At 41.5% G+C, this 26,892-nt stretch overlaps 1 protein-coding gene across 2 annotated transcripts in view; it reads right to left on the bottom strand.

Moving 5' to 3' along the window:
* The window catches only part of snx16 (sorting nexin 16), a 44,523-nt gene that overhangs the window by 13,534 nt on the left and 4,097 nt on the right, over positions 1–26,892 (bottom strand). Inside the window, exons 2-4 of one of the 2 annotated variants that reach the window (XM_033019574.1) lie at positions 21,759–22,181; positions 4,692–4,778; positions 3,749–3,897 (exon numbers count right to left, since the gene is read on the bottom strand). In XM_033019574.1, the coding sequence (XP_032875465.1) occupies positions 3,749–3,897; positions 4,692–4,778; positions 21,759–22,181 (659 nt within the window). The remainder of the gene's footprint in view (positions 1–3,748; positions 3,898–4,691; positions 4,779–21,758; positions 22,182–26,892) is intronic. The other variant, XM_033019575.1, reaches the window with a different exon arrangement.

The raw sequence follows: 26,892 nt of genomic DNA, 5'->3' as shown, positions 1-26,892 counted from the left end.
CAGGTCAAATATTCCAAGCGGAGGGCAGGATATGGCTATGGGTTATCCCCAAGTAAGAAATATACATCATGCTGGAGTAACTCAGAGGGTCAGGCAGCATCTCTGAAGAAAAAGAACAGGTGACATTTTGGGTCGCGACCCTTCCTCAATCCCGAAACGTCACCCATTCCTTTTCTCCAGAGATGTTGTCTGACCCACTGAGTTACTCCAGCTTATTGTGTCCATCTTCAGTGTATGGCACCATCTGCAATTCCTTCCTACACAGAAATACACAAGTACTGCTCCACTGAGGGGCAAAATCCTCGAGCTTACAAACCTAGAGTTGTGTGCAACCCAAACTTCAGTGTAATATTTCTTGTGCATGGATTTATTTTAACATGGAAAGACTATTGTACACCAGCAGTTCATAAGAACATTATTAGAGTAAAGTGTTGCTCCAGTAACAAATGGGTCTATCAAAGCCAATTAACATACAAACCCACATGTCTTTGGAATGTGGGAGGAGACCGGAGCACCTGGAGAAAACCCACGCGATCACAGGGAGAACATACAAACTTCATACAGACAACACCCGTAGTCAGGATCGAACCTGGGTCTCTGCCATGGCAAGGGAACAACTCTACCGCTGCGCCACCATGCCGCCACTCATGCTCTTCTTTACTGGTTGATCCATATGACCAGAGTAGTGGGGATTGTCAAGAGAGGTTTGAGTCAGAAGAGAGCAGTTATCAGGCACTTCACTGATCAACATTTTCTAATCATGTCATAAATGATAGGAGCAGAATTAGGCTATTCGGCCCATCAAGCCTACTCTGCCATTCAATCATGGCTGATTTATCTCCCTCCTAATCCCATTCTCTTGCCGTCTCCCCATAACCCCTGACACCTGTACTAATCAAGATTCTATCCACCTCGGCCTTAAAAATATCCATTGACTTGGCCTCCACCACCTTCTGTGGCAATGAATCCCACAGATTCACCACCCTCTGACCAAAGAAGTTCCTCACCTCCTGCCTAAAGGAGCATCCTTTTATTCGGAGGCTATGACCTCTGTTCCTAGACTCTCCCACTAGTGGAAACATCCTCTCCACATCCACTCTATCCAAGCCAAGTAAACAGCAGTTTGGAAAACTAGTCCCCAGGCTTGCAAGTTATTTAACTCACAGCCAACTGTAAAATTCTGCACATGCCATATAACCGAACAATTATAGCGTGTTTTTCATGCTTTTTACTTGTAGGTATGGGTGAACAAATTTAATTATCATGGCCCAGCTGATCATTCTCTAATAGTTTATCATTTACATGTTTCCATCTCTAATTTGCTCTGCCATATTGAAATACAGAAGTGCAAATTTTGTGGGATTACCTGTCGAACCTGGTTTCAGAGTTCACATGCAATTCCTGATGGTTCTTTGAATCAATTGTCAATGCTAATGAACAATGGAACAGATTAAAAATGATAAACATGGGTTAGATTGAGGCACTCGGGAGTTGAATTATGCACGAGAGGGGAACAGGATTTGTTGCACAAATGTCCCAGTAAAATCACAACGGCTTTGTTATCCACGGTAGTGCATCCGTGGATAACAAGGGAAATCAGGGATAGTATCAAAACAAAAGATGAAGCATACAAATTAGCCAGAAAAACATAGAAAATAGGTGCAGGAGTAGGCCATTCGGCCCTTCGAGCCTATTCAATATGATCATCCAACTCAGTATCCTGTACCTGCTTTCTCTCCATACCCCTTGATCCCTTTAGCCACAAGGGCCACATCTAACTCCCTCTTAAATATAGCCAATAAACTGGCCTCAACTACATTCTGTGGCAAAGAATTCCAGAGATTCACCACTCTGTGTGAAAAATGGTTTTCTCATCTCGGTCCCAGAAGATTTCCCCCTTATCCTTAAACTGTGACCCCTTGTTCTGGAAATCGGGAAGTGGTGTTAGGTAAAAGCAGCCTACCAGAGGACTTGGAGAAATTCAGAGTCCAGCAGAGGACAAAGGACTTAATTAGGAAAGGGAAAATAGATGACAGAAAAACTGACTGCAAAAGCTTTTATAGATATGTGAAGAGAAAAAGATTAGTTAAAACAAATGTAGGTCCCTGCAGTCAGAAACAGGAGAATTGATCATGGGGATCAAGGACATGGCAGACCAATTGAATTACTACTTTGGTTCTGTCTTCATTAAGGAAAACATAAATAATCTGCCAGAAATAGCAGGGGACCGGGGGTCAAATGAGATGGAGAGAGAAAACGGGGAATTACAGACCAGTTAGTCTAACTTCGGTAGTGGGGAAAATTTTGGAGTCAGTTATTAAAGATGGGATAGCAGCACATTTGGAAAGTGGTGAAATCATTGGACAAAGTCAGCATGGATTTATGAAAGGTAAATCATGTCTGACGAATCTTATAGAATTTTTCGAGGATGTAACTGGTAGAGTGGATAAGGGAGATCCAGTGGATGTGTTATATCTGGACTTTCAGTAGGCTTTCGACTAGGTCCCACATAAGAGATTAGTATGCAAACTTAAAGCACACGGTATTGGGGGTTCAGTATTGATGTGGATAGAGAACTGGCTGGCAGACAGGAAGCAAAGAGTAGGAGTAAACGGGTCCTTTTCAGAATCACATGCAGTGACTAGTGAGGTACAGCAAGGCTCAGTGCTGGGACCCCAGCTATTACAATATATATTAATGATTTGGATGAGGGAATGGAATGCAACATCTCCAAGTTTGCGGATGACACGAAGCTGGGGGGCAGTGTTAGCTGTGAGTAGGATGCTAGGAGGCTGCAAGGTGACTTGGATAGGTTGGGTGAGTGGGCAATGGCATGGCAGATGCAGTTTAATGTGGATAAATTTGAGGTTACCCACTTTGGTGACAAGAACAGGAAAGTAGACTGTTATCTGAATGGTGGCCGATTAGGAAAAGGGGAGATGCAACGAGACCTGGGTGTCATGGTACACCAGTCATTGAAAGTAGGCATGCAGTTGCAGCAGGCAGTGAAGAAAGTGAATGGTATGTTAGCATTCATAGCAAAAGGATTTGAGTATAGGAGCAGGGAGGTTCTACTGCAGTTGTACAGGGCCTTGGTGAGACCACACCTGGAGTATTGCTTACAGTTTTGGTCTCCTAATCTGAGGAAAGACATTCTTGCCATAGAGGGAGTACAGAGAAGGTTCACCAGACTGATTCCTGGGAGGTCAGGACTTTCATATGAAGAAAGACTGGATAGACTCGGCTTGTACTCGCTAGAATTTAGAAGATTGAGGGGGGATCTTATAGACACTTACAAAATTCTTAAGGGGTTGGACAGGCTAGATGCAAGAAGACTGTTCCCGATGTCAGGGAAGTCCAGAACAAGGGATCACAGTTTAAGGACCGAGATGAGATTTTTTTTTTTCACACAGAGATTGGCGAATCTGTGGAATTCTCTGCCACAGAAAGTAGTTGAGGCCAGTTCATTGGCTATATTTAAGAGGGAGTTAGATGTGGCCCTTGTGGCTAAAGGGATCAGGGGGTATGGAGAGAAGGCAGGTACAGGATACTGAGTTGGATGATCAGCCATCATATTGAATGACGGTGCAGGCTCGAAGGGCTGAATGGCCTACTCCTGCACCTATTTTCTATGTTTCGATATTTACGTTACAGAGGCAGAGACCCAGGTTCGATCCCGACCATGGGTGTTGCCTGTACGGCGTTTATACCTGCACCGCAAGCATACTTGCACAAAGTTTTTACATACCTGTTAGCGATATCTTTGTGAGCTACCAGATTTTGCAGAAATGCCTGGAGTCCAAGCTGACGTTCCTCCAGAAAGTTGGTGTCGTAATTATCCTTGAACCAGCGTTTGGGAGGGAGTGCGAGGCGGAAACCAGGAAACATTTCCTTCAACTGGAAGAAATTAGAATAATTTTAGATCCCAAAATGGCACTGTAAAGCCCAACTCAATGATCAAAATTTTGGTCATCCACTCTTGTTTTTCTTGAGCACCTCTCGCAAATTGTGGTCAATTTTACCAAACAGACTGTACACTTAAGAGATATCAATGTCAGCAAGTGAGATTTTTTTTTTAAATCTTCAAACTATGTTTTCTTTTTAATTTGTGGTAACTGGCAGGGACAGTTTCTTCCCAGAGTTAACAGGCAACTAAATCACCCTACCACGACTAGAGAGCAGTCCTGAACTACTATTTACCTCATTGGTGACCCTCAGACCATTTTTGATCGGACTTTACTAACTTTACCTTGCACTAAACCTTATTCCCTGTAAATGGTTCAATTGCAATCATCTATAGTCTTTCCACTGACCGTTTAGCATGCAAAACAAAACTTTTCACTGTTCCTCGGTACACGTGACAATAAACTAAACGGAGGATCTCCCATTGACAGGCTTGCCAGAGAACATGCCATTAATTCAGTTTGCAAGGAACATGGATAAGACAGGTTTAGAGGGATATGGGCCCAACATGGGCAGATGGGACCACCGTAGCTGGGATATATTGGCCGGTGTGGGCAAGTTGGGCTGAAGGGCCTGTTTCCATGCCCTATCGCTGTATGACGTGGAGGAAAAAATTGTATATGTGTATATTCGGGAGATAGTGTACTTGCACCTATTCAGCAGTATTGCTTTGTATCTCTGTACTTTTTGCAAGCAAATAGAAGACAATTTTAAAATGTGTTACCTACCTTATCATTTAGTCGTGAAAAATCTGTGTATCTCCTGAAAACCACCCAGTTTTCTTCTAGATGATTTTTCACAAGCACTTTGTAAACCTATAGCAAGACGACACAAACATGATAACATTGTAAACCCCCGTGCAGCATTTAGGAACATAGGTCAAGCACTGACGCCACAGTGGTGCAGCGGTAGAGCTACTGCCTTACAGCCACAGAGACCCGGGTTCGATCCCAACTATGGATGCTTGTCAGGTACGCAGTTTGCACGTTCTCCCCGTGACCGCGTGGGTTTTCTCCGAGATCTTTGGTTTCCTCACTCTCCAAAGACGTACAGGCTTGTCGGTTAATTGGCTTGTTGTAAATGTATAAGATTGTCCCTAGTTTTGCAGAGTATTTTAGTGTGCGGGGATCGCTGGTCTGTGCGAACTTGATGGGCCGAAGGGCCGTTTCCGTGCTCTATCTAAACTAAGTCGTGTCCAATTGATTTTCAAGTAAAAATATTGAAGCCAAGATTTCTCTCTTGAATTAAGTAAAGCAGTTACATAACTAGGTGCCCTCCTCTGCAAATTCGCCACCCAAGATGGCGTTGCAGCTGTGCCTGACTGCGCAGTCGTGAGTAAAAAGAGTAGAGCAGGGGATAGACCCAAAATACTGGAGTAACTCAGCAGGACTGGCAGCATCTCTGGAGAGAAGGAATGGGGGACTAAGTGCGCAGCCTCAAGGTGTCCTGCATTGATGGTCAGCAAGGTTTTCTTTTACCAATTTGTACCGATTAAACAAAATACAGTCACGTTATTGTTGCCATAGCAACACTATTTGATTAGGAACAAACTTGAGACTTTCTGGTTTGCACATCCTAGTGCAACCTTACAGTGGAAAGGGATGCTATTGTAAAAGTAGTTTCCGATCATCTTATGCATGCCTTTTCTGACAAAGCAATCTTTCTTGCCAGAAGTCATCTGGTAACTCATCCACGTGATTATTCCAAAAGTGAACCCAAGAGATCTAATCGAGTCAAAGTGGGGAACCAGGCCCTTCGGTCCAACATGTACACGTCGACCAATCTACACTAGTTCCACATCCCTCTAAAGAGGGAGAGATAGATCAGCCATGATTGAATGGCTGAGTAGACTTGATTGGCTGAATGGCCTAATTCTGCTCCTTTCACTTGGAGCTATCTAAATATTTCTTAAACGCTGCAAAAATAATCTAAGAACAAAAGCAATCACAAACGTGAAGGACATCTCCAGTTTAAATTTCTTCCACCAGAAATAGAAACCCTGGAGAACTTACCATCTACATTGCAAGCTGTGATGGTAAAAATAAAATCTAGTTAACATTGATTTTTATTTTACGTCAATATTGTACAATTAGATATTGAAACCAATTTGCAAGCATAATCCAGTTTGCTGTAAACCCCAAATGCTTGCAGTTCACGACTAAGAAAAGCACAGAATATCAGCTTGTAAATGCACCACTAGACAACTCCGCTTAACAGTTTCTGCAGGATAGCATTCCAACATTAAATCGCAGCTCGTCACACATTACAGAAGAAAATCAGATGAAGCACCACATGACCAGGACAGCTAGATCCCCGTGTAGGATGGAACTGCAGATGCTGGTTTATACCGTAGACACAAAATGCTGGAGTAAATCTCTGGAGAGAAGGAATGGGTGACGTTTCGGGTCGAGACCCATCTTCAGACTAAGAGCGAGACTGAGATCCCTTCTTGATCAAATTAAAATAATGTGCATACAGGTTTTGGAGCATTGCAAACACATAACTGCAGTGGACTTGCACAGAAAGGACTAAATATTTGGCCTGAAAACATGTACTAAATTCAGAATTATATCAGAGATAGACACAAAGTGCTGGAATAACTCAGCGGTATCTCCGGTGAAAAAGGATGGGTACTGTTTCAGGTCGGGACCCTTCTTCAGACACAACTCTCGGGTCCCAATCTTCCAAATATTCAGAGTACATGTTAATTCATGTTAAAACATGAGTAACACAAAACATGTTAATTCTTTACAACTAAAACAATCTATTACATTCCCACATTTCCTTGATACCTGGGGCCTTCAGTTTACATGACAGTGTGAACATTTTAAAATCAAATCCACAGATTGAGAAAGCAAAATATTTACAAACCTAATGAGTTTTGCTTTTGGAAACAAAACGCATGAGATTAGATTAGTTTATTGTCATATACATGAGTGCAATGAAATGTCCTGTTCGCCTGAAGTTCATGGATTAAACGGCATACATAATAAAAATAAATGCAAGTCTAAAAAAGCAGAGTGGTGAAAGATTGTAGTGGAAAATAATATTAAAGTACATTAATGGGAAAACCAAATGAGGTAGAGTTAGGAGTGCATGGCACTCCTTCAGGGATGGTGTGCAGAGGGTAGGCCATCATAGACTTGTATTATGTAATGAGGAAGGACTAGTTAGCAATCTTGCTGTGCAAACTCACATGGGCAACAGTGACCATAATGTGGTGGAATTCTGCATTAAGATGGAGAGTGACACCATTAATTCCGAGGCAAGGGTCCTAAACTTAAAGAAAGGTGACTTTGATGGTATGAGACGGGAATTAGCTAGGATAGAGTGGAAAATGATACTTAAACGGTTGACGATGGAGATGCAATGGCAAAGATTTAAAGATCGCCTGGACGAATTACAACAATTGTTCATCCCTGTCTGGCGTAAAAATAAAATAGGGAAGGCGGCTCAACAGTGCTAACGAAGGAAATTAGGGATAATGTTAAATCCAAGGAATATAAATTGGCCAGAGGAAGCACCAAACCAGAGGACTGGGAGAAATTTAGAATTCAACAGAGGACAAAGGGGTTAAGAGGGGAAAAATAGAGCATGAAAGAAAGTTGCGGGGAATATAAAAACTGACTGTAAAAGCTTCTTTAGATATGTGATGAGGTAAAGATTAGTGAAGACAAACGTAGGTCCCTTAGTCAGAAAAAGTGGAATTTATAATGAGGCCTTTACCCAATTTCTTTCATCCAGAGATGCTGGCTGCTCCATGGAGTACCCCTGCACAATTAAAGCATGGAATAGTGTTCACCCTACCATAGTTACCCAACCAGATGCAACTGAATTTATTTATTTATTTATTTTTAATATTTTTATTAGAAGCAAACATATTATAAAGTATAGTTACATATTATAGTAAAAAAACCTTTTCATATACATCAATCATACAATATTAAAATTTTCAATTGTCGATTAATTCTGCTTCTAGTGTTTTTTTTTAATATAGATAGAAAGAGAGAAAGAGAGAAAAAAGAATTACAAATATCAAAAAAGAGAAAAGGTGGAATGAATTACTTATAATACGTCATTGGAGATAAGTTTGTAGATTATAAAGTATAACTTTTCGTCTAATCCCGAGTTCAAGTTTCAGTTGGGTTTTCGTGCTGGGCCAATCTATCCCTTCAAATAGTTAATGAATGGAGCCCATATTTTAACAAAAGGTTCTTGTTTGTCCATTAAGACAAGTCTAATTCTTTCTAGATGTAGGGTCTCCGACATTTTCACAATCCACATTTTAATTGTGGGGGTTATAGGGCCTTTCCAAAATTTTAATATTAATTTTTTCCCCAGTTATTATACTGTAGTCGAGGAAGTTTCTTTGGCTTGTGAGTGTTAAACTTTGTTCAGATATCCCAAGTATTATTAATTTTGGGTCTGGATCCAATTTAGTATTAACAACTTCAGAAATTATTCCAAAAATATCAGTCCAGAAATTTTTAATTTTTGTACAATTTGCAAAAGTATGTGTTAAATTGGCCTCTAGATGCAGACATTTATCACAAATAGGAGAGATATGTGGGAAGATTCTATTTAGTTTTATTTTGGAGTAATGTAATCTGTGTAAGACTTTAAATTGTATTAAAGCATGTCAGATTCAGATTCAGATTCAATTTTAATTGTCATTGTCAGTGTACAGTAGAGACAACGAAATGCATTTAACGAGCATTGATGTATATGTTGTAAACTTTCGTCCCAAATATCTTTAGTTATATGATAACCTGGTCCTCACCTACAAAGCCCTCCACCATCTGGCCCCCACATATCTCATTGACCTCCTCTCCCCCTACCAACCCTCACGGTCCCTCAGATCCACATCAGCCGGTCTCCTCTCCATCCACAAGTCCAACCTCCGCAGTTTTGGGGACAGAGCCTTCTCCAGGGCAGCTCCCAGGCTCTGGAACTCCCTCCCCCAACTGATCCGCAATTCCGTGTCCCTCCCCATCTTCCAGTCCCGCCTCAAGACCCATCTCTTCACCTCTGCCTATCCTTAGCCCCACGTCCCCGTCCCTTTTCATCTGTGCATTAATTGCCTCATGCTGTGTTTTGTATTGAATTCTGTCTTTACTTTGTGTACTAGTCATGTCTCTACTATTTATTTCATTCCCCTTACATGTTTTTCCTATACATGCTCAATTTTTGTAAGGTGTCCTTGAGACTCTTGAAAGGCGCCCATAAATAAAATGTATTATTATTATTATTATATAACAATTACAGCACGGAAACAGGCCATATCGACCCTTCTAGTCCGTGCCGAACACGTATTCTCCCCTAGTCCCATATACCTGCGCTCAGACCATAACCCTCCATTCCTTTCCCGTCCATATAACTATCCAATTTATTTTTAAATGATAAAAACGAACCTGCCTCCACCACCTTCACTGGAAGCTCATTCCACACAGCCACCACTCTCTGAGTAAAGAAGTTCCCCCTCATGTTACCCCTAAACTTCTGTCCCTTAATTCTCAAGTCATGTCCCCTTGTTTGAATCTTCCCTACTCTAATGACCTCTACTCACACATTTTCCCCATGTGTGTCTATATAGTTCCATCGGTGGTACCTCGTTGTTTAAGAGGGTGTTATAAATATAAGCTATACATTTTTCAGTGTTAGGATGCTTATTCAAACATTCATCAAGAATTTCTGGTTCCCTAGTCTTATAAACTTGTGTATTAGATTTAACATAATCTCTAATTTGTAGATACCTGAAGAGATTATTTGAGTGCAGTCCATGATTCTGTTGTAACTCTTGAAATGAAAGAAAGATGCCTTTCCTATAAAGATGTCCAATCTTTTTAATTCCATAATTTTTCCATTGTATGAAACCTTTATCCAATATGGATGGCTTGAATAAAGGATTATTTACAATGGGAAGGCATAGTGGTGTATTATTCAATTTTAAAGCTTTTTTTTAAATTGTTTCCAAATTCGTATTCCACTATGTATTATAGAGTTTTCCTTATAGGTTTTTTTGTGCAGTTTTGTGGGAGCAAATATAATCGAACCAATTTCAAAAGGTAAACAGTCTTCCTTTTCCATCCTTAACCAATCTGGTTGTTGATCCATTTCTTCCAGCCAGAAATTCATGTTTTTAATATGGACTGCCCAGAAATAAAACAAGAAATTTGGCAAGGCCAAACCTCCATTTATCTTTGACTCGCATAAATATTTTTTACTTATTCTGATTCTTATAATCCCAAATAAAGCTTGTAACAATGGAATCGACTTTTTTGAAAAAATGTTTGGGGATATATATCTGGGATTAATTGAAATATGTACAGTAGTTGCGGTAAGAAGATCATTTTTATAGCATTAATTCTACCAAGCATTGAAATTGGAAGTGTTTTCCAGTACTGAATATTCTTGTGTAGTTTATTCAGTAACGGTGGAAAATTTAGTTTAAATAAAGAGGTACGTCTTAGTTACGTAGATTCCTAAATATTTAAGTTTATCTTTAACTATTTTAAAAGGGGATTGTTGTAATGTATGTAAATTGAGTTTTGTTATTGGCATGATTTTGCTTTTATTCCAAATAATTCTATATCCTGAAAACTGACCAAATTGAGTTATTAGATTTAATAGATTTGGAATACTAGTTTCTAACTTTGTAATATATATTAGTACATCATCTGCATATAAAGAAATTGTATTCCTTGTGTCTCTAGTGTTGTACACCGAAAATAAATATGACCATTCTACCTGGTCAAATGCTTTTTCAGCATCTAACGAAATAATTGCTAGATCTGCATTAGGAATTCTATTTGAGTATATAATATTGAATAGTCTTCTCAGATTATAAAATGAGTAACGTTTTGGAATAAAACCTGTTTGGTCAGGGTGTATTAATTTGTTAATCACTAAGCTCAATCTATGAGATAGGATTTTGGTTGATATTTTCTGATCAGTATTTAAGAGAGCTATTGCTCTATATGAGCCTGGGTCTTCAAGATCCTTATCTGTTTTTGGTATAAGTATGATTGTAGATTCATTTAGAGTTTCTGGGAGTTTCTGTTGAGTGTAAGCGTATTTGTACAGTGTCTGTAGACATGGAGAAATCAGATCATAAAATATTTTATAAAATTCAGAGCTTAGACCATCAGGGCCTGCAACTGAATTTAAGGTAGCCCTTTTCCCCCCCAAGAATCCTTTTTTACTTAAGTCAGAGTCAAGAGTCAAGAGAATTTTATTGTCCTGTCCCAGATAGGACGATGAAATTCTTGCTTGCTGCAGCACAACAGAATAGCAATAGGCTGTTATTGTTCAGTTTGGAGGTGGACCCTTCACCACACCCAGTTTAAATTCCATTTGAAATATTTTTGGAGTAACACTTGCTCCCTGAAGCAGGAGTTACTCCAGGGAGTTACTCCAGCTCCGGGGAGTGTTTCTGCGTTGGTTTTCAGCGGTCGCGGCGAGGCGGTGACCGGACAGCAATGGCGGCTAGATCTCCCACAATGCAAAGGGAGGGAGAAAGTGCCCAGTGCCGACCAGTTGCCGTAGCAGTGCGCATGTGCAGGGCGGCCGATGATGTGCTGGCCGTGGTTGTGGGCATGTGCAGGGGGAGGATGTGCAGGCCGCGGCAGTGCACATGTGCAAGGCGGCCAGCCGTGCCGGTGGATGAGGAGCGGCCGGAGAGCAGAGACCCTGCCAAAGATCATAGAGCGGAGCCCGACGACCCGCACACGGATGGCTGGTGGAGACGGAGAGTGACAGAGAGAGATAGAAAGGGGGGGCCCGCTCAGAGTTGAACGGCAGGTGTCCCGGGTGCTTGCCAAGCCGGGCAAAATGGCACGGCTTTTAGGTTGCCCGGCTGGGACTTTTGGTGGCCATTGGCACCCGGGCAACCGTTAATTTCGAGCCCTGTACTGGCTCACTTATCTTCATTGACCATGCACAAAACAAGCATAAGCTAAAGATGGCTGCAATACAGGCCTGCCAGAGCATAACCAGAGATGACACCCAGCAACAGGTGATGTCCATGAATCACAGACTTCAAGCAGTCATTGCATGCAAAGGATATGCAACAAAATACTAAACATGACTACTTTCATTTACATGACATTGCTGTCCCAAATATTATGGTGCCCTGAAATGGGGGGAACAAAGTAGAAGCACTGATGTAATTTCTACATGGTGAAACCAATATGTATAAAATTGGCCTTAATTAAAATCTGACAATGTGCACTTTAACTACGTGTGATTTTTTCTATTACAAATCTCAAATTGTGCAGTACAGAGGCAAATAAATAAATGATGGATCTTTGTCCCAAACATTATGGAGGGCACTGGGTGATGAAAGAATGTATCAACTGGGCTAATTTATATTCACTGGAATTTAGAAGGATTCGAGGGGATCTTAAAGAAACATAAAATTCTTAAGGGTTTGGACAGGCTAGATGCAGGAGAAATGGTCCTGATGCTGGGGGAGTCCAAAACCAGCAGTCACAGTTTAAGAATAAGAGGTAGGCCATTTAGGACTGAGGTGAGGAAAAACATTTTTACCCAGAGAGTTGTGAATCTGTGGAATTCTCTGCCACAGATGGCAATGCATGTCAATTCACTGGATGTATTCAAGATAGAGTTAGATATAGTTCTTAGGACTAACAGAATCAAGGGATTATGGGGAGAAAGCAGGACCACGGTACTGATTCTGGATGATCAGCCATAATCATATTGAATGGTGGTGCTGGCTCAATGGGCCGAATGGCCTCCTCCTGCACCTATTTTCCATGTGCCGGCCTGCCAGTTGCCAGAACATCAGTGGTGGACATGTACTTACTGTTTTCAGGAGCTGCGAGCACAGCAAAGTAGAGTCCCGTCCCAAAACGTAACCTACCCATTTTCTCAACCTATTTTCTGTTCCTATAAGACGGTCCGGATGGAGAGAGCCGACGAGCCTACGATGGACAGCCTGCATTCACTCTCTGCAGGCTATAGCTGTCAAGGGCAGAGCAGTTGCCATGCCAAGCCGAGATACATCCTATCATACTGTAGCACGTCAGTTTAGAGAATCCTTGTGGACATGCTAAACCCTCCGAGACCCATGGAAACACCCTAATACACAACAGATAAACACTGAAGTTACAAGCGTTTCTCAAATTGCTTTGAACAGATTTGCAGCCTTGACTTTCACTCTTGGCTCCTTGTAAAGTTATTGAAATTTACATACAAAAACATCAGTAACAGACCAAAAAAAACATTCATAACAGGATACATTTGCAATGACACCATTGAGTACTTTAACCATTTGAAATATGTCAATATCTCTTTAAAATTGTGTTCTATAGAGAGGGGCAGCACGGTGGCGCAGCGGATGAGTTGCTGCCGCACAGCGCCAGAGCCCTGGGCTGTATGTTCGGAATCTACATTCTCCCCGTGACCTGCGTGGGTTTTCTCCAAAATCTTTGGTTGCCTCTCACACTCCAATGGCATACAGGTCTGTAGGCTAATTGGCTTGGTATTATTTAAAATGATCCCTAGTGTGTAGGATAGTGTTCGTGTGCGGGGATCGCTGGTCAGCACAGACTCGGTGGGCCACATGGCCTGTTTCCGTGCTGTATCTCTAAATTAAAAGACACAGCAAAACTAATGCAGAATTATTGAAAATAAACAGCACCTGGCATGCGCAAGCCTATGCTGGCTCTCATCTAATTCCATTTTACAGTTCATTCAGTGGAACACTTCCCTTTTCGTGCAAGTATCAATTCCCATTGGTCTGCTTCAATTTCTGTTTGTGGCACATTTTCTTACCCACCTAAAAATATCACAAGCTCTAGGGAAATTCACTCCTACATTTTAAACACATCTCTCCACTTGTTAAACTCTTAATCCTAGGCCAACAATTTAATGACCTTGTACACCATACTTTCATCTTAGATAGACACAAAATGCAGGAGTAACTCAGCTGGACAGGCAGCATCTCTGGTGAGAAGGAATGGGTGATGTTTTGGGTCAAGACCCTCTTCAGACTATTTAGGGTGAAGAAGAGTCTAGTTCCGAAACACCACCTATTCCTTCTCTCTGGAGATACTGAGTTACTCCAGAATGTTGTGTCTATCTTCAGTTTAAACCAGCATCTGCAGTTCCTTCCTGTACTCTTTCCCACTACGAGATTCCCCAAGTATCAAACTGCAACCTGAAGTTTGATTGGAAGAGATCAGAATGTTTTTGCATTTAATTTTAGACTAGCAGTGCGGAAACAGGCCCCTTGTCCCACCGAGTCCGCGCCGACCAGTGATCACATCGTTCACCAACACTATCCCACAAACAATTTTCAATTATACCCAAGCCAATTAGCCTAAAAACCTGTACGTTTTTGGAGTGTGAGAGGAAACCAGAGCACCCGGAGAAAACCCACACAGGGAGAACGTACAAACTGCGTACAGACAGCACTCATAGCCAGGATAGATCCTGACCACACATTAAGCCTCTTTGCTCTTCTTCACCACAATCTGCACAAAAGATATTTTACTTTTCTATAAACTCCATTCCACACATCTCCTTGTGTCATTTTCTATATCTTCCAGAGACTGTCCATTTGCACCTGCTAAACTGCTGCTGCAAAAGACAATTTTAAATGTTACTTCCCAGGGCACCCATTAATAGTCAATTCTCAACCTTGACTGGCCCGGCTGGAAAGCAGGTTAGGGTGAATATGCGAGGAGAGCACAGATTGCTGCAAGAATAACGTGGCTTCAATTGCACGCAATTTCAACTTCCCTCATAGCAACACCATAGTGCTATGGGCATGTATGAGGGAGAATGTGTTAAATGCATCCTGATAAAACCCACACACAACTTGCATATAAATCAGGCTATCTCCCTGTTATCAGGAGGGCAGCACAGTGGTGCACAGTTGCTGCTTTATACTGCGAGAGACCTGGGTTTCGATCATGACCTTGGGTACTGTTTGTACGGAGTTAGATACATAGACAATAGGGGCAGGAGTAGGCCATTCGGCCCTTCAAGCCAGCACCGACCGCCATTCAATGTGATCATGGCTAATCATCCACAATCAGTGACCCGTTCCTGCCTTCTCCCCATATCCCTTGATTCCGCTAGCCCTAAGAGCTCTATCTAACTCTCTTTTGAATGCATCCAGTGAATCAGCCTCCACTGCTTTCTGAGGCAGAAAATTCCACCAATTCACAACTCTGTGCGAAAAAGTCTTTCCTCATCACAATTCTAAATGGCTTACCCCTTATTCTTAAACTGTGGCCCGGTTCTGGACTCCCCCAAAATCGGGAACATGTTTCCTGCATCTAGCGTGTCCAATCCCTTAATAATTTTACATGTTTTTATCAAATCCCCTCTCATTGTTCTAAATTCTAGTGAATACAAGTCCAGTCGCTTCATTCTTTCATCAAATGACATTCCCACCATCCCTGGAATTAACCTCGTGAACCTACGCTGCACTCCCTCAATGGTACATTTATACGTTCTCCCCGTAACTGGGCGAGTTTTTTTCCGGGTGCTCCGGTTTCCTCCCACACTTTATGGAAGTACATGTTCCTATGTTAATTGGCTTCCATAAGTTGTGTAAAAAATAAAAATGATTTTTTTTTTTTAATTGCTCCTAGTGTTAGTGGTCGATCGCTGGTCGATGCGGATTCAGTGGGCCAAAGGGCCTGTTTCCATGCCGTGTCTCTAAAGTCAAAAGGCGGTAATTGAAATGCAGAATTCGAGAATGCCTTTTAAACAAAATGAAATATGCATGCATATTAAATAGATTGAGTTTGACATGGAGTTTGTACGTTCTCCGTGACCACGTGGGTTTCCTCTCAGTGCTCTGGTTTCTTCCCACATCCCAAAGATGTGCAGGTTTGTAGGTTAATTAGCCCCTAGTGTGCAGGGAATGGATGAGAGTAAGATAGCATTGAACTGGTGTCAACAGGTAAAAGATGGTCGGCTTGAACTCGATGGGCTGAAGGGCATGTTTGACATTAAAGCAAGATGATATATATTACTGAAATTAAAGATCCAATTGTCAAGGGCTGTTTGAATAAGATTTCTTTCCACACAAATACATTGTATTCTATGGTTTTCAATCAGCATGTTAGATTTCCTAGATGCAATCATCTTGACTGAGTGCATGTTTGTACATTTTACTGCGTAAATTGCCAACCATGTTGAGGGAGTAAAAGTTCGACTTAGTAGATTGGTGACTTAGCAGGTAAAGTACTGTCAGTCATGGCGCTGTGAGCTAAAACACACATCTGTATTACCTTTGACATTTTCAAACTTATGGAATCAAAACAAAGCTATACTTCAGAAATTATTTCAACAACAAATGTGCCAGGCAACTTGTACTCTGGTGCTGAAGAACATCTGTTGTCCATTCCCTCCACAGATGCTGCCTGATCTACTGAATCCCTCCAGCATTTTGTCTTCTGCTCAAGATTCAAGCATCTGCAGGTTCTTTTGTCTCCTCCATACTGATATTTCCACGAGAGACATGTGGAGAGGGGGTTGGGGAAATGGAGTGGGAAGTAGTTTGCAATTGAAATTTGCCTGTAAAATAGAACAAGTACAGGTCCACCACCAATTTTCCTACACCCTTTGTTCCAGAGCCTTGCCGGATTATCCGTTTTTGCTGGACCGACAAAGGTCATGTATTAGTGATACAAATACACCTCTGACTCACTAGGTGTACCCCTCCTGAGTCTCTAAAGCACTATGGACTGTTAGAAACTTCACACAAAAAAAAAATACCATTCTACATTTCCTTGAACATAGTCTGCTTTGAACTGTCATTTTCACACCTTACCCTTCCATATCTCTAGTCCTCTTCTGCATGACTCAGTCCGAAGGGTCACAACCTGAAACATAACCCATTCCATCTCTCTACAGATGTTGCAGACACTCTGAGTTACTCCAGTTTGTGTGTTTATATTCAGTGTAAACCAGCATCTGCAATTCCTTCCTGCATATTGAATGTACTTATGCTTAACACCACAAATGTCACTTGGATCTTGCTTGAAAATGTAAACAAAATAAGGTCAAATGTAAACAAAATAAGGTGAGAATTGCACAAAATAGAGGGATCATCAACAACTGCAGACATGAACAAGTAAGTCTTGTGGGACGGAGGGACATAACCTGAAAGAGCACGCCAAACGCGGCACCATCTGTGGCCGCCCAGGGTATTTCAAGTGCGCTCTCGTAATTTTGTCCAGAGTAAAGGAGGTGCCAGACTACCAGTTGCCACATGCAAATTTACAGAACCTTGGTACTCAGGACCTCAACCAAACTTTGAGTGAAACATTGTACAAGGGCATTCATGGGGTGTTAATCTGATGACAACCAGTATCTGGGCATGCACACAGCCAACAGTTCAAGACCCAAAGCTATTGAAAACCCCATCACACACTGCTAAACAACTTCTCTTCAAAAGCATCGATCATCGATCAACTCTATACTTGCCCTGCAAATAGATACAAAAAGCTGCAGTTACTCAGCGGGTCAGACAGCATCACTGGAGAAAAGGAATAGGTGATGTTTTGGTGGAGATGCTTCTTCAGACAGAGTGAAGGGAAAGGAATTCAAAGGATAAAGATGGTGTTATGTCATTGGAATAGGAGTAGAATTAGGCCATTCGGCCCATCAAGTCTACTCCGCCATTCAATCATGGCTGGAACTCTCTGCCACAGAAGGTAGTTGAGGCCAGTTCATTGGCTTTATTTAAGAGGGAGTTAGATGTGGCCCTTGTGGCTAAAGGGATCAGGGGGTATGGAGAGAAGGCAGGTACAGGATACCAAGTTGGATGATCAGCCATGATCATATTGAATGGCGGTGCAGGCTCGAAGGGCCGAATGGCCTACTCCTGCACCTATTTTCTATGTTTCTATCTACCGCTCCTTCCTTATCCCATTCTCCTGCCTTCTCCCCACAACCTCTGACACCCGTACTAATGAAAAAATTATATCTCTGCCTTAAAAATATTCGCTGACTTGGTCTCCAGTCTTCTGTGGCAAATAATTCCACAGATTCACCACCCTGACTAAAGACATTTCTCCTCGCTCTCCTTCCTAAAAAGAATATCGTTTAATTCGTAGGCTATGACCTCTCGTCCTAGACTCTCCCACTAGTGGAAACATCCTCTCCACATAAACTCTATCCAAGCCTTTCACTATTATGAAAGTGTACTTGAATGAAGTCCCCCCTCATTCTTCAAAACTCCAGCGAGTACTGAAACACTCATCATAAGTTAACCTACTTATTCCTGGGATCATTCTAGTAAATTTCCTCTAGACCCTCTCCAGAGCCAGCACACCCCTCCTCAGATAGTAGCAATGTTACAAAATTTTGAGATTTTAAAAATCAAGTTTGCAATTTATCCCATCAGATAAAGCATAAAAATAAGTTTAATTTGACACCTAATTCACTTTCATATCTCAAGTATTTAAAAAGTTATGGCCATTTTCATACTCGGAAATTAGCATCTTGTTCCCTATTGATTTTCTATGGACATAACAAAAAAGCTGTGATCGTGAACAGTCAAAAGCCCATAACTTTCTTAAAAATTAAGAGAACTGAATGAAATTTTCAGTTATCATAGATTGAAGCATTCTGAAACAAATATAAAATAATCTTACTTGGATGACCTGAAATTAAAGCATATAATTAGTTAGTTACCTAATTGTAGCTAATTTCAGACTTCAATTACTAGATCTAAACATCTATCCATTTCTTAATAAATGATTAACATTTTTAAATAGCCTAAATGTCCAAATAATATTCACAAATAATTCACAATAAAACATGATTTTTAAATCTCATTTACATTAATTTATAGACGGAAGAAATTTAGTGTTCAATTGCTGTAAATAAATGCCCATTTAAATCAGCTTTCCAGTGGGTCCCTGTGGATCGCGCTGGTTTAGAACGTTCACATTGCGGTAGATTTGTGCCCCCAAATGCCGAGAAAAATACTGCGCGATATAATGGGCCCAAAATGAGCTACTCGCAATATTAAACTTTGTATAAAGGGATCTTTAGAAGCCCTTTTTAATGTAAAAATATACAGCTTACCTTCAGTTGTCTGCTTTATGAGACCCTGCGGTTGCTGGTGGTCGCGGGTTTAGAGAATGATTTTTAAACTACTATAACTATTATTCAAGGCCTTTAAAACTAATAATAGCTTTTGCAACGGGGTCTTTCAGCGATTTTTCGTTAATATTTTACAAGGCTGAACATCTTCGATTGGAACAGCCTAGAGAAAATAGCGTTTTAAACCCGCCCCCTCTAAACGGCGCCAAAATCGCGCACACCCGCTGCGACAGATTTTCAGCGACGCTTCAGGTAGGCTTTGCAACATACCTACAGATAGTGCCCAAAATGGCTCACAATATTCCAAATGTGGCCTTACCAGCACCTTATAAGAGCCTCAACATTACATCCTTGCTTTTGTAAACAAGCCTCTTGAAATAAATGCTAACATCGAGTTTGCTTTCTTTACTAACAATTACTACAGATTCGACTGCAAATTAACTTTTTGGGAATCCTGCACCAACCCTCCCAAGTCCCATTGCATTCCTGATTTCTGCTTTCTCTACACTCCCTGCCCCTCCACATATGTTCATATCATTCACAAACATTTCCACAAAACATTTAACCCCCTCGTCCAAATCATTAACATACAATTATTATTGTATATACTATTATAGAGAGATATAGAACAAGTGAATGAAAGAAATGCAAAAAAGTAATGACAAAGGAAACAGGCCATTGTTGGCTGTGGGTGAGGTGAAATCAAACCATGAGCAAAAATGAAAATGCAAGCAAGCAGGAAAAAAACCACAAGAATTTCTTTAAATACGCAGCCAATGTCAGCTGGATTTCTTTTTTAATCCCTTCTCGTCACACCTCCTTAGAGGTGAAGTGGGTGGGAAGCCTTCTGTACCAACCATGAGGAAAACAGAGCCATGGTTAGAACCGTGAGCCAACTGATGAAAAACAAAGCAAGCAGGTTTTGTAACCAGAAGTTACGACACTAAAATATGCACTCTAACCAGGATTTGAAAAGGTAAAATATTCTAACGAGTTGCCAGGACTCGAGGGCCTGAACTATAGGGAGAAGTCGAGTAGGCTGGGACTCTTACTCCCCAGAGTGCAGGAGGATGAGGGGTGATCATAAAGAGATGTATAAAATCATGAGAGAAATAGGTCGGGTGGATGCAGGGTCTCTTACCCAGAGTAGGGGAATCAAGAGCCAGAGGACACAGGTTTAAGGCGAAAGGGGAAAAGATTTAAGAAACTGAGCGGTAGCTTTTGCCACACAGAGATTGGTGGATGTATGGAACAAACTGCTGGAGGAGGTAGTTGAGGCAAGGACTATCCCAACATTGCAGCAGCAATTAGACAGGTACTCAGACAGGTCTGGAGAGATATGGACTGAATGCAGGCAAGTGAGACTAGTGCAGATGGGACATGCTGGTCGGTGTGGGCAGGTTGGGCCAAAGGGCCCGTCTCCATACTGTATGACTAAGTTTGGCATATTTCGCTCGGGCAGCTTACAACCCAACGGCGTCAACAGTGATTTCTCCAATTTCATGCAACTCCAGCATTCCCTCCCCTCCCCTCTCTCGCATCCGACTCGTCCTTCCAGTTGCATTGTTCGCATCCATGTATCCCTCGTTACCACACCGGCCCCAACCAACAATGGGCCATTATGGGCTCCACCCTTCCCGAGGTCATTGGTTTCCAGCCCCGATTTGTTCTGGCCCTTTCTCTTCTCCCGTTTATTACAAGCTTAGCCAATCCAATTCTTCCCGTAACTAACATTCTTAAATCCAGACAACATCTGGTGAACCTCCTCTGCATTCCCTCTAATGCAGCGAATACTCTTCTATCCAGGAGCCGTTTAATAAACATTTTGTCAAGTTTCCATGGAACAGAGAGGCACAGTGGTCCAGCAGCAGAGTTGCTACCTTACAGCGCTGGAGACCCGGGTTCCATCGTGACCATGGATGCTGTCTGTACGGAGCTTGTACGTTCTCTGAGATCTCCGGTTTCCTCCCACACTCCAAAGACATACAGATTTGTAGGCCAATTGGCTTGGTATAATGCCTGAGTTTCGATCATTCCGATGAGAGGGCTTGAACAGCAGACCGTCAGCAACGACCCCGTTCAAAGGCCCCGAACAAGGATGAACAAAGGAGGAAGATGACTGAACTTTGCCTTCCATCACAGTGAGGAATGTTGATTCCACTGTGGTGGATGTTTATGTTAAACTTTATTTTATTTTTGCTTTTTACTTAGTATGGCAGCTCAAATTTCACTGTACCTTAATTGGTACATGTGACTATTAAATTGAATCTAAATGTAAAATTGTCCCCAGTGTGTGTGGGATAGTGTTAATGTGCAGGGATCACAGATCAGTGCAGACTCGGTGAGCCGACAGATCTGTTTCCGCACTCTCTCTCTCTCTCTCTAAACATCCCAACTTTTATATACAATTTCCAGGCATATATTTGCCTTCTTCACCATCATATCTTCCCATGCTGTCACTATCATAGTGCAATGGAGTTGAAACCATGTTCCCTCTGTTCATCAACATTTCTTTGGACCTTAACATTTGCCTTATCCTATTTTTTTCCTTGCACCTGTTGGGATTAAATTCCATCTGCCATCACTCCACACAACCATCCAGCAGATTTAGTGTACTATAGCCTTAGACAAACACATTTCCTATCCACAACATTATCGATTTTCCATGTCACCCACAGATTTACTTGTTAAATGAATCTTACTGTGAATTTTGCTCTTTCTTCCATAACTTCATATCCCAACATGGTAGGCGTGGGTGGTCTCTCGTCCCAATTTGTTGAGTCAGTCTCTTTCTCAGACTCCACAGGTCTGGAGGAGTATTCAATTGTTGGGTTTGTACCATTGAGTTTTGTTCTCAATAAGGGACTGTTGTTATTGAGCAAGTTTGTGGCAGCAAGGTGCTCAGACGTAACAGTCTTTCGAAACCCACCAGAATGTAAACTGCCCACTTGACCTTTCGGCGAGTTTGAACTGGTGGACGCACTGTCCAAAGACTGAAGCGAAGAACTCCTCCGACTTCTGTTTGCAGGTGGACCAGAGGAGGAAGTCCCCACAGGGAGTGGTATAGGAACAAATGAAGTAGTCATCCTTTCACCAAGCTGTGTAACCAAACCAGTTTCTCTCTGCTGGGCATAAGAGAATACAAGTTAAAATCAGCCCAGCCACAAAATAAAGAAGAATAACGTCTACAGATTTACACTACGTAGGCATATTAAAAGATTAACACTGACATAGTTCTCTCTCCATATGTAATGGCAATTTCTTAACATTCCAATGTCCAACTTTTGATTGCCATTACTTCTCGGAGATAAAGAGATATAGCTTACGCACTCGCTGATAGTAAAAACGCATCTTTCTTGATTAATTGGTCCTTTATTGAAGTGGTACAAACAAAGAAGTGATTCATATCAAGTATTTCTTATTCTAATACAAATTGTAACTTTTCGTTCTTACTGTTTCATCTGTGTCATGTGGTAAAAACGGTTTTCTTCCATCCCTCGAGGCTAAACTGACTGCCCACTCCCTGTGGCTACACTAGCCTCCTCAGATGTAGACATGCCCTTCTACGTATCAAATCCCACCCACATGCATACAAAAAAGTTACAGCTAGAAATATCTACATATGGCTATAATATACTAACAGTAACTTAAGCATAGATGGCTCCCACACCATGTACATACACCGTGTACATATATATATACATACATACACACATATACATACATATACACACACATAAATAAACCCAACATACATACAACCTATATTTACATTTATTTTTACATTATTTATGTTATTAAAAAACTATCAGTGTTGATCTATTAATGTGCGTGTGTGAGTGCATGTACACGCAAGAATTTAGTTTATTGTCACGTGTACCGACCAGGGTACAGCGAAGTGCTATTTGCTGCATGCTAACCAGTCAGCGGAAAGACAATACATGATTACAATCGAGCTGTGCACAGACACATGAAATATTCAAATTCAATGCAAGCTATCAAAATATATGTATTAAATAATGGTAAAAAAAAAGTAGAAAAGTAGGAAAAGTGGTACATCTAGAATAAAGCACTTTGATTCACAGCCAACATTCACCTTTACAACTGCTAGATTGGAAAAAAATGAAAATTATATAGTCGCAGATAAATATAGCACAGAAACATACCTTTCAGCCCACTTAGTCCATGCCCAACATTTACCCATTTACACACCTACAGATTTACACAAATCTTGTATTAATCTCCTTTCTCAGTCAGACAATACCCCTCATTCCAAAACTCACCTGCACACTTAGGAAAACGTAATTTGCCAATTAACCGACCAACCTACCTTTCTTTTGTGTAGAAAGGAACTGCAGATGCTGGTTTAAACCAAAGATAGACACAAAATGCTGGAGTAACTCAGAGAGACAGGCAGCATCTCCGGAGAGAAGGAATGTTTGAAGAACCAAAATGTCATCCATTCCTTCTCTCTGGAGATGCTGCCCGTCTCGCTGAATTACTCCAGCATTTTGTGTATACCTTTTCTTGTGGCAAGAGGAAATATAAGGTATCATATATATGATACAATTGCCAATTCCAAGCCGTGATTTGAACACTGACACTGTGAGGTAGCAGCTCTACTGGGCTGCCCCAATGTACCACTTCAAATACTTCAAATCAAACTTATCAGAGAGTTGGCAGCTGCAAGATGGCGCTGGAATGTGGCGACCCTATGTGTGCTGTTCCACAAGAGTGTCTATTGAACTCATGTGCCTTGTGATTGCATTGCATACAGAACCAGCTTATCATTGTATCTCTGTACACATGACAATAATAAACTGAACTAAACTGATCTTTTATGGACCATTAAGAGAGGGGAGGGCAAGCAACTTCCTGCTGACCTGTTTAAATTGCAAGGGAGAAATCAAAATAGTCCAAAAATGGCCAGTCAAAATCAATGTCATCTACATAGCACTTTCATGTAGCAAGACACTTCACAGAGCATTGAAAGCAATCCAAACACCTCCAATTTTATTTGCTCAAAAATCTTGAGTGTGTTTTTTTAAAGCTTCAAAATGCATTTCCATGTTTCCTGCAAAGTGATAGATGGAATTCTTCAATGCTGGCACCACAAAACAAAGAATCATGTACCCAACCCTGCCAGGGCAGCACAGCGGAAGATTTCCCGCCTTACAGCGTCAGAGACCCAGGTTCGATCCTGACTATGGATGCTTCCTGTACAGAGCTTGTATGTTCTCCCTGTGGCCGTGTGGGTTTTCCCCCGGGGTGCTCCGGCTACTGGTCCCATTTCAAAGACTTGCAAGTTTGTAGGTTAATTTGGCTTCAGTAAATTGCCCCCAGTTTGTTGGATGCAAAATTGGGATAATATAGAACAAGTGAGCAGGTGATCGTTGGTTGGCACAAACTTAGTGGGCCGAAGGGCCAGTTTCCATGATGTATCTCTAAACTAAAATAAAGGACAGAGACAGATAGATTCTTGATCAGTACAGGTGTCAGAGGTTATGGGGAGAAAGCAGGAGAATGGGGTTAGAAGGGAGAGATAGATCAGCAATGATTGAATGGCAGAGTAGATTTGATGGGCCGAATGGCCTAATTCTAATCCTATTCCTTATGACCAAATCAAAGTGATACTCTCTGCACCAAGAGCAAACTCGGAGACTCGCGCGGCCCCACGTTCATCTACACCGGTGGCTCAGGGCAGAGTTCGGAGACTGCTCCCCAGCTACCCACTATTACTGTAGCTCTTTGCGTCAACCAGCATCTGCAGTTTGTTTCGAAGACATGACACAAAAAGCTGGAGTAACTCAGCGACTCAGGCAGCATCTCTGGAGAAAAGCAATAAGTGACATTTCGGGTCGATACCCTTCTTCAGACTGAGAGTCAGGGAGAAGAGAGATATAGACGATGATGTAGGGAGATATAGACAAAATGAATGAAAGATATGCAAAAAGTTAACGATGATGAAGGGAACAAGCCATTTTTAGCTTTATCATCGTTATTTTTTGCATATCTTTCATTCATTTGTTCCGAATCTCTCTATATCACCATCAATCTCTCAATTTCTCATTCGATGCAGAACAGCAGCGCAGCAGGTAGACCTGGTGTCTCACAGCACCAGAGACCCGGGTTCATACCTGACCTTGGGTGCGGAGTTTGCACGTTCTCCCTGTGACAGCACGGGTTTCCTCCCACATTCCGAAGAGTACAGGTTTGTAAGTGAATTGGCTTGGTATAATTGTAAGTTTTCTCTAGTGGGATAGTGTTAATGTGCGAGGATTGCTGGTCAGCGCTGACTCGGCGGGGCAAAGGGCTCGTTTCTGCTCTGTATCTCTTAACTAAACTAAACAACTATTGCAGTAAAGTCCTGCCTGATGTATCACCACCACTCACCACACTATTGAGATTAGCCAAAATTCTGTCACCAACTCTCATCGAATTTGGTTTGCTCAACACTTCTATTCGGTTCAACAGCTATTTTACAAGTGCCCTACCTATTTAAAAAAAAAAAAAAATTACTTTTCCCTGTTACCAGTCTAGTTTAGATACAGCATGGAAACAGGTCCCCTTTGCCCAACGAGTACGTGATGACCAGCGATCCTCGCACACTTACGCTATCCTACACAGACTAGGGACAATTTACGTTTATACCAAGCCAATTAACCTACAAACCTGTACATCTTGAGTGTGGGAGGAAGGTAGTTACTTTACATTAGCAAGCAGAATTACCCTCCAAGTGCCCTCCATAATGTTTGGGCATCATTTATTTATTTGCCTCTGTACTCCACAATTTGAGATTTGTAATAGAAAAAAAAATCACGTGGTTAATGTGCATTGTCAGATTTTATTAAAGGGTATTTTTTATACATTTTGGTTTCACCATGTAGAAAATAAAGCTGTTTATACATCGTTCCCCCATTTCAGGGCATCATAATGTTTGGGACACATGGCTTCACAGGTGTTTGTAATTGCTCAGGTGTGTTTAATTGCAATCTTAATGCAGGTATAAGAGAGCTCACAGCACCTAGTCTTTCCTCCAGTCTTTCCATCAACTTTGGAAACTTTTATTGCTGTTTATCAACATAAGGACCAAAGTTATGCCAATGAAAGTCAAAGATGCCATTACGAGACTGATAAACAAGAATAAAACTATTGGAGACATCAGCCAAACCTTAGGCTTACCAAAATCAACTGTTTGGAACATCATAAAGAAGAAAGAGAGCATGGGTGAGCTTTCCAATCCCAAAGGGACTGGCAGGCCAAGGAAGACCGCCACAGCTGTTAACAGAAGAATTCTCTCTACAGTAAAGAAAGAAAACCCAAATATCTGTCCAACTGATCAGAAACACTCTTCAGGAGTCAGGTGTGGATTTGTCAATGACCACTGTCCGCAGAAGACTTCATGAACAGAAATACAGAGGCTACACTGCAAGATGCAAACCACTGGTTAGCCGCAAAAATAGATGGCCAGGTTATAGTTTGCCAAGAAGTATGTAAAAGAGCAACCACAGTTCTAGAAAAAGGCCCAAGATCCAAAGCATGCCAACCTCATCCGCGAAACACCGTGGTGGGGGTGTTATGGCCTGGGCATGTCTGGCTGCTGAAGGTACTGGCTCACTTATCTTCATTGATGATACAACTGCTGATGGTAGTAGCATAATGAATTCTGAAGTGTAAAGACACATCCTATCTGCTCAAGTTCAAACAAATGCCTCAAAACTCATTGGCCAGCAGTTCATTCTACAGCAACAAAGGAGTTTTTCAAAGCTAAAAGATTGTCAATTCTTGAGTGGCCAAATCAATTGCTCGATCTGAATCCAATTGAGCATGCCTTTA

Source organism: Amblyraja radiata, chromosome 4 (genome assembly GCF_010909765.2).
Source record: "Amblyraja radiata isolate CabotCenter1 chromosome 4, sAmbRad1.1.pri, whole genome shotgun sequence".
NCBI lineage: Eukaryota > Metazoa > Chordata > Chondrichthyes > Rajiformes > Rajidae > Amblyraja > Amblyraja radiata.
This window is presented reverse-complemented; position numbering and strand designations above follow the sequence as displayed.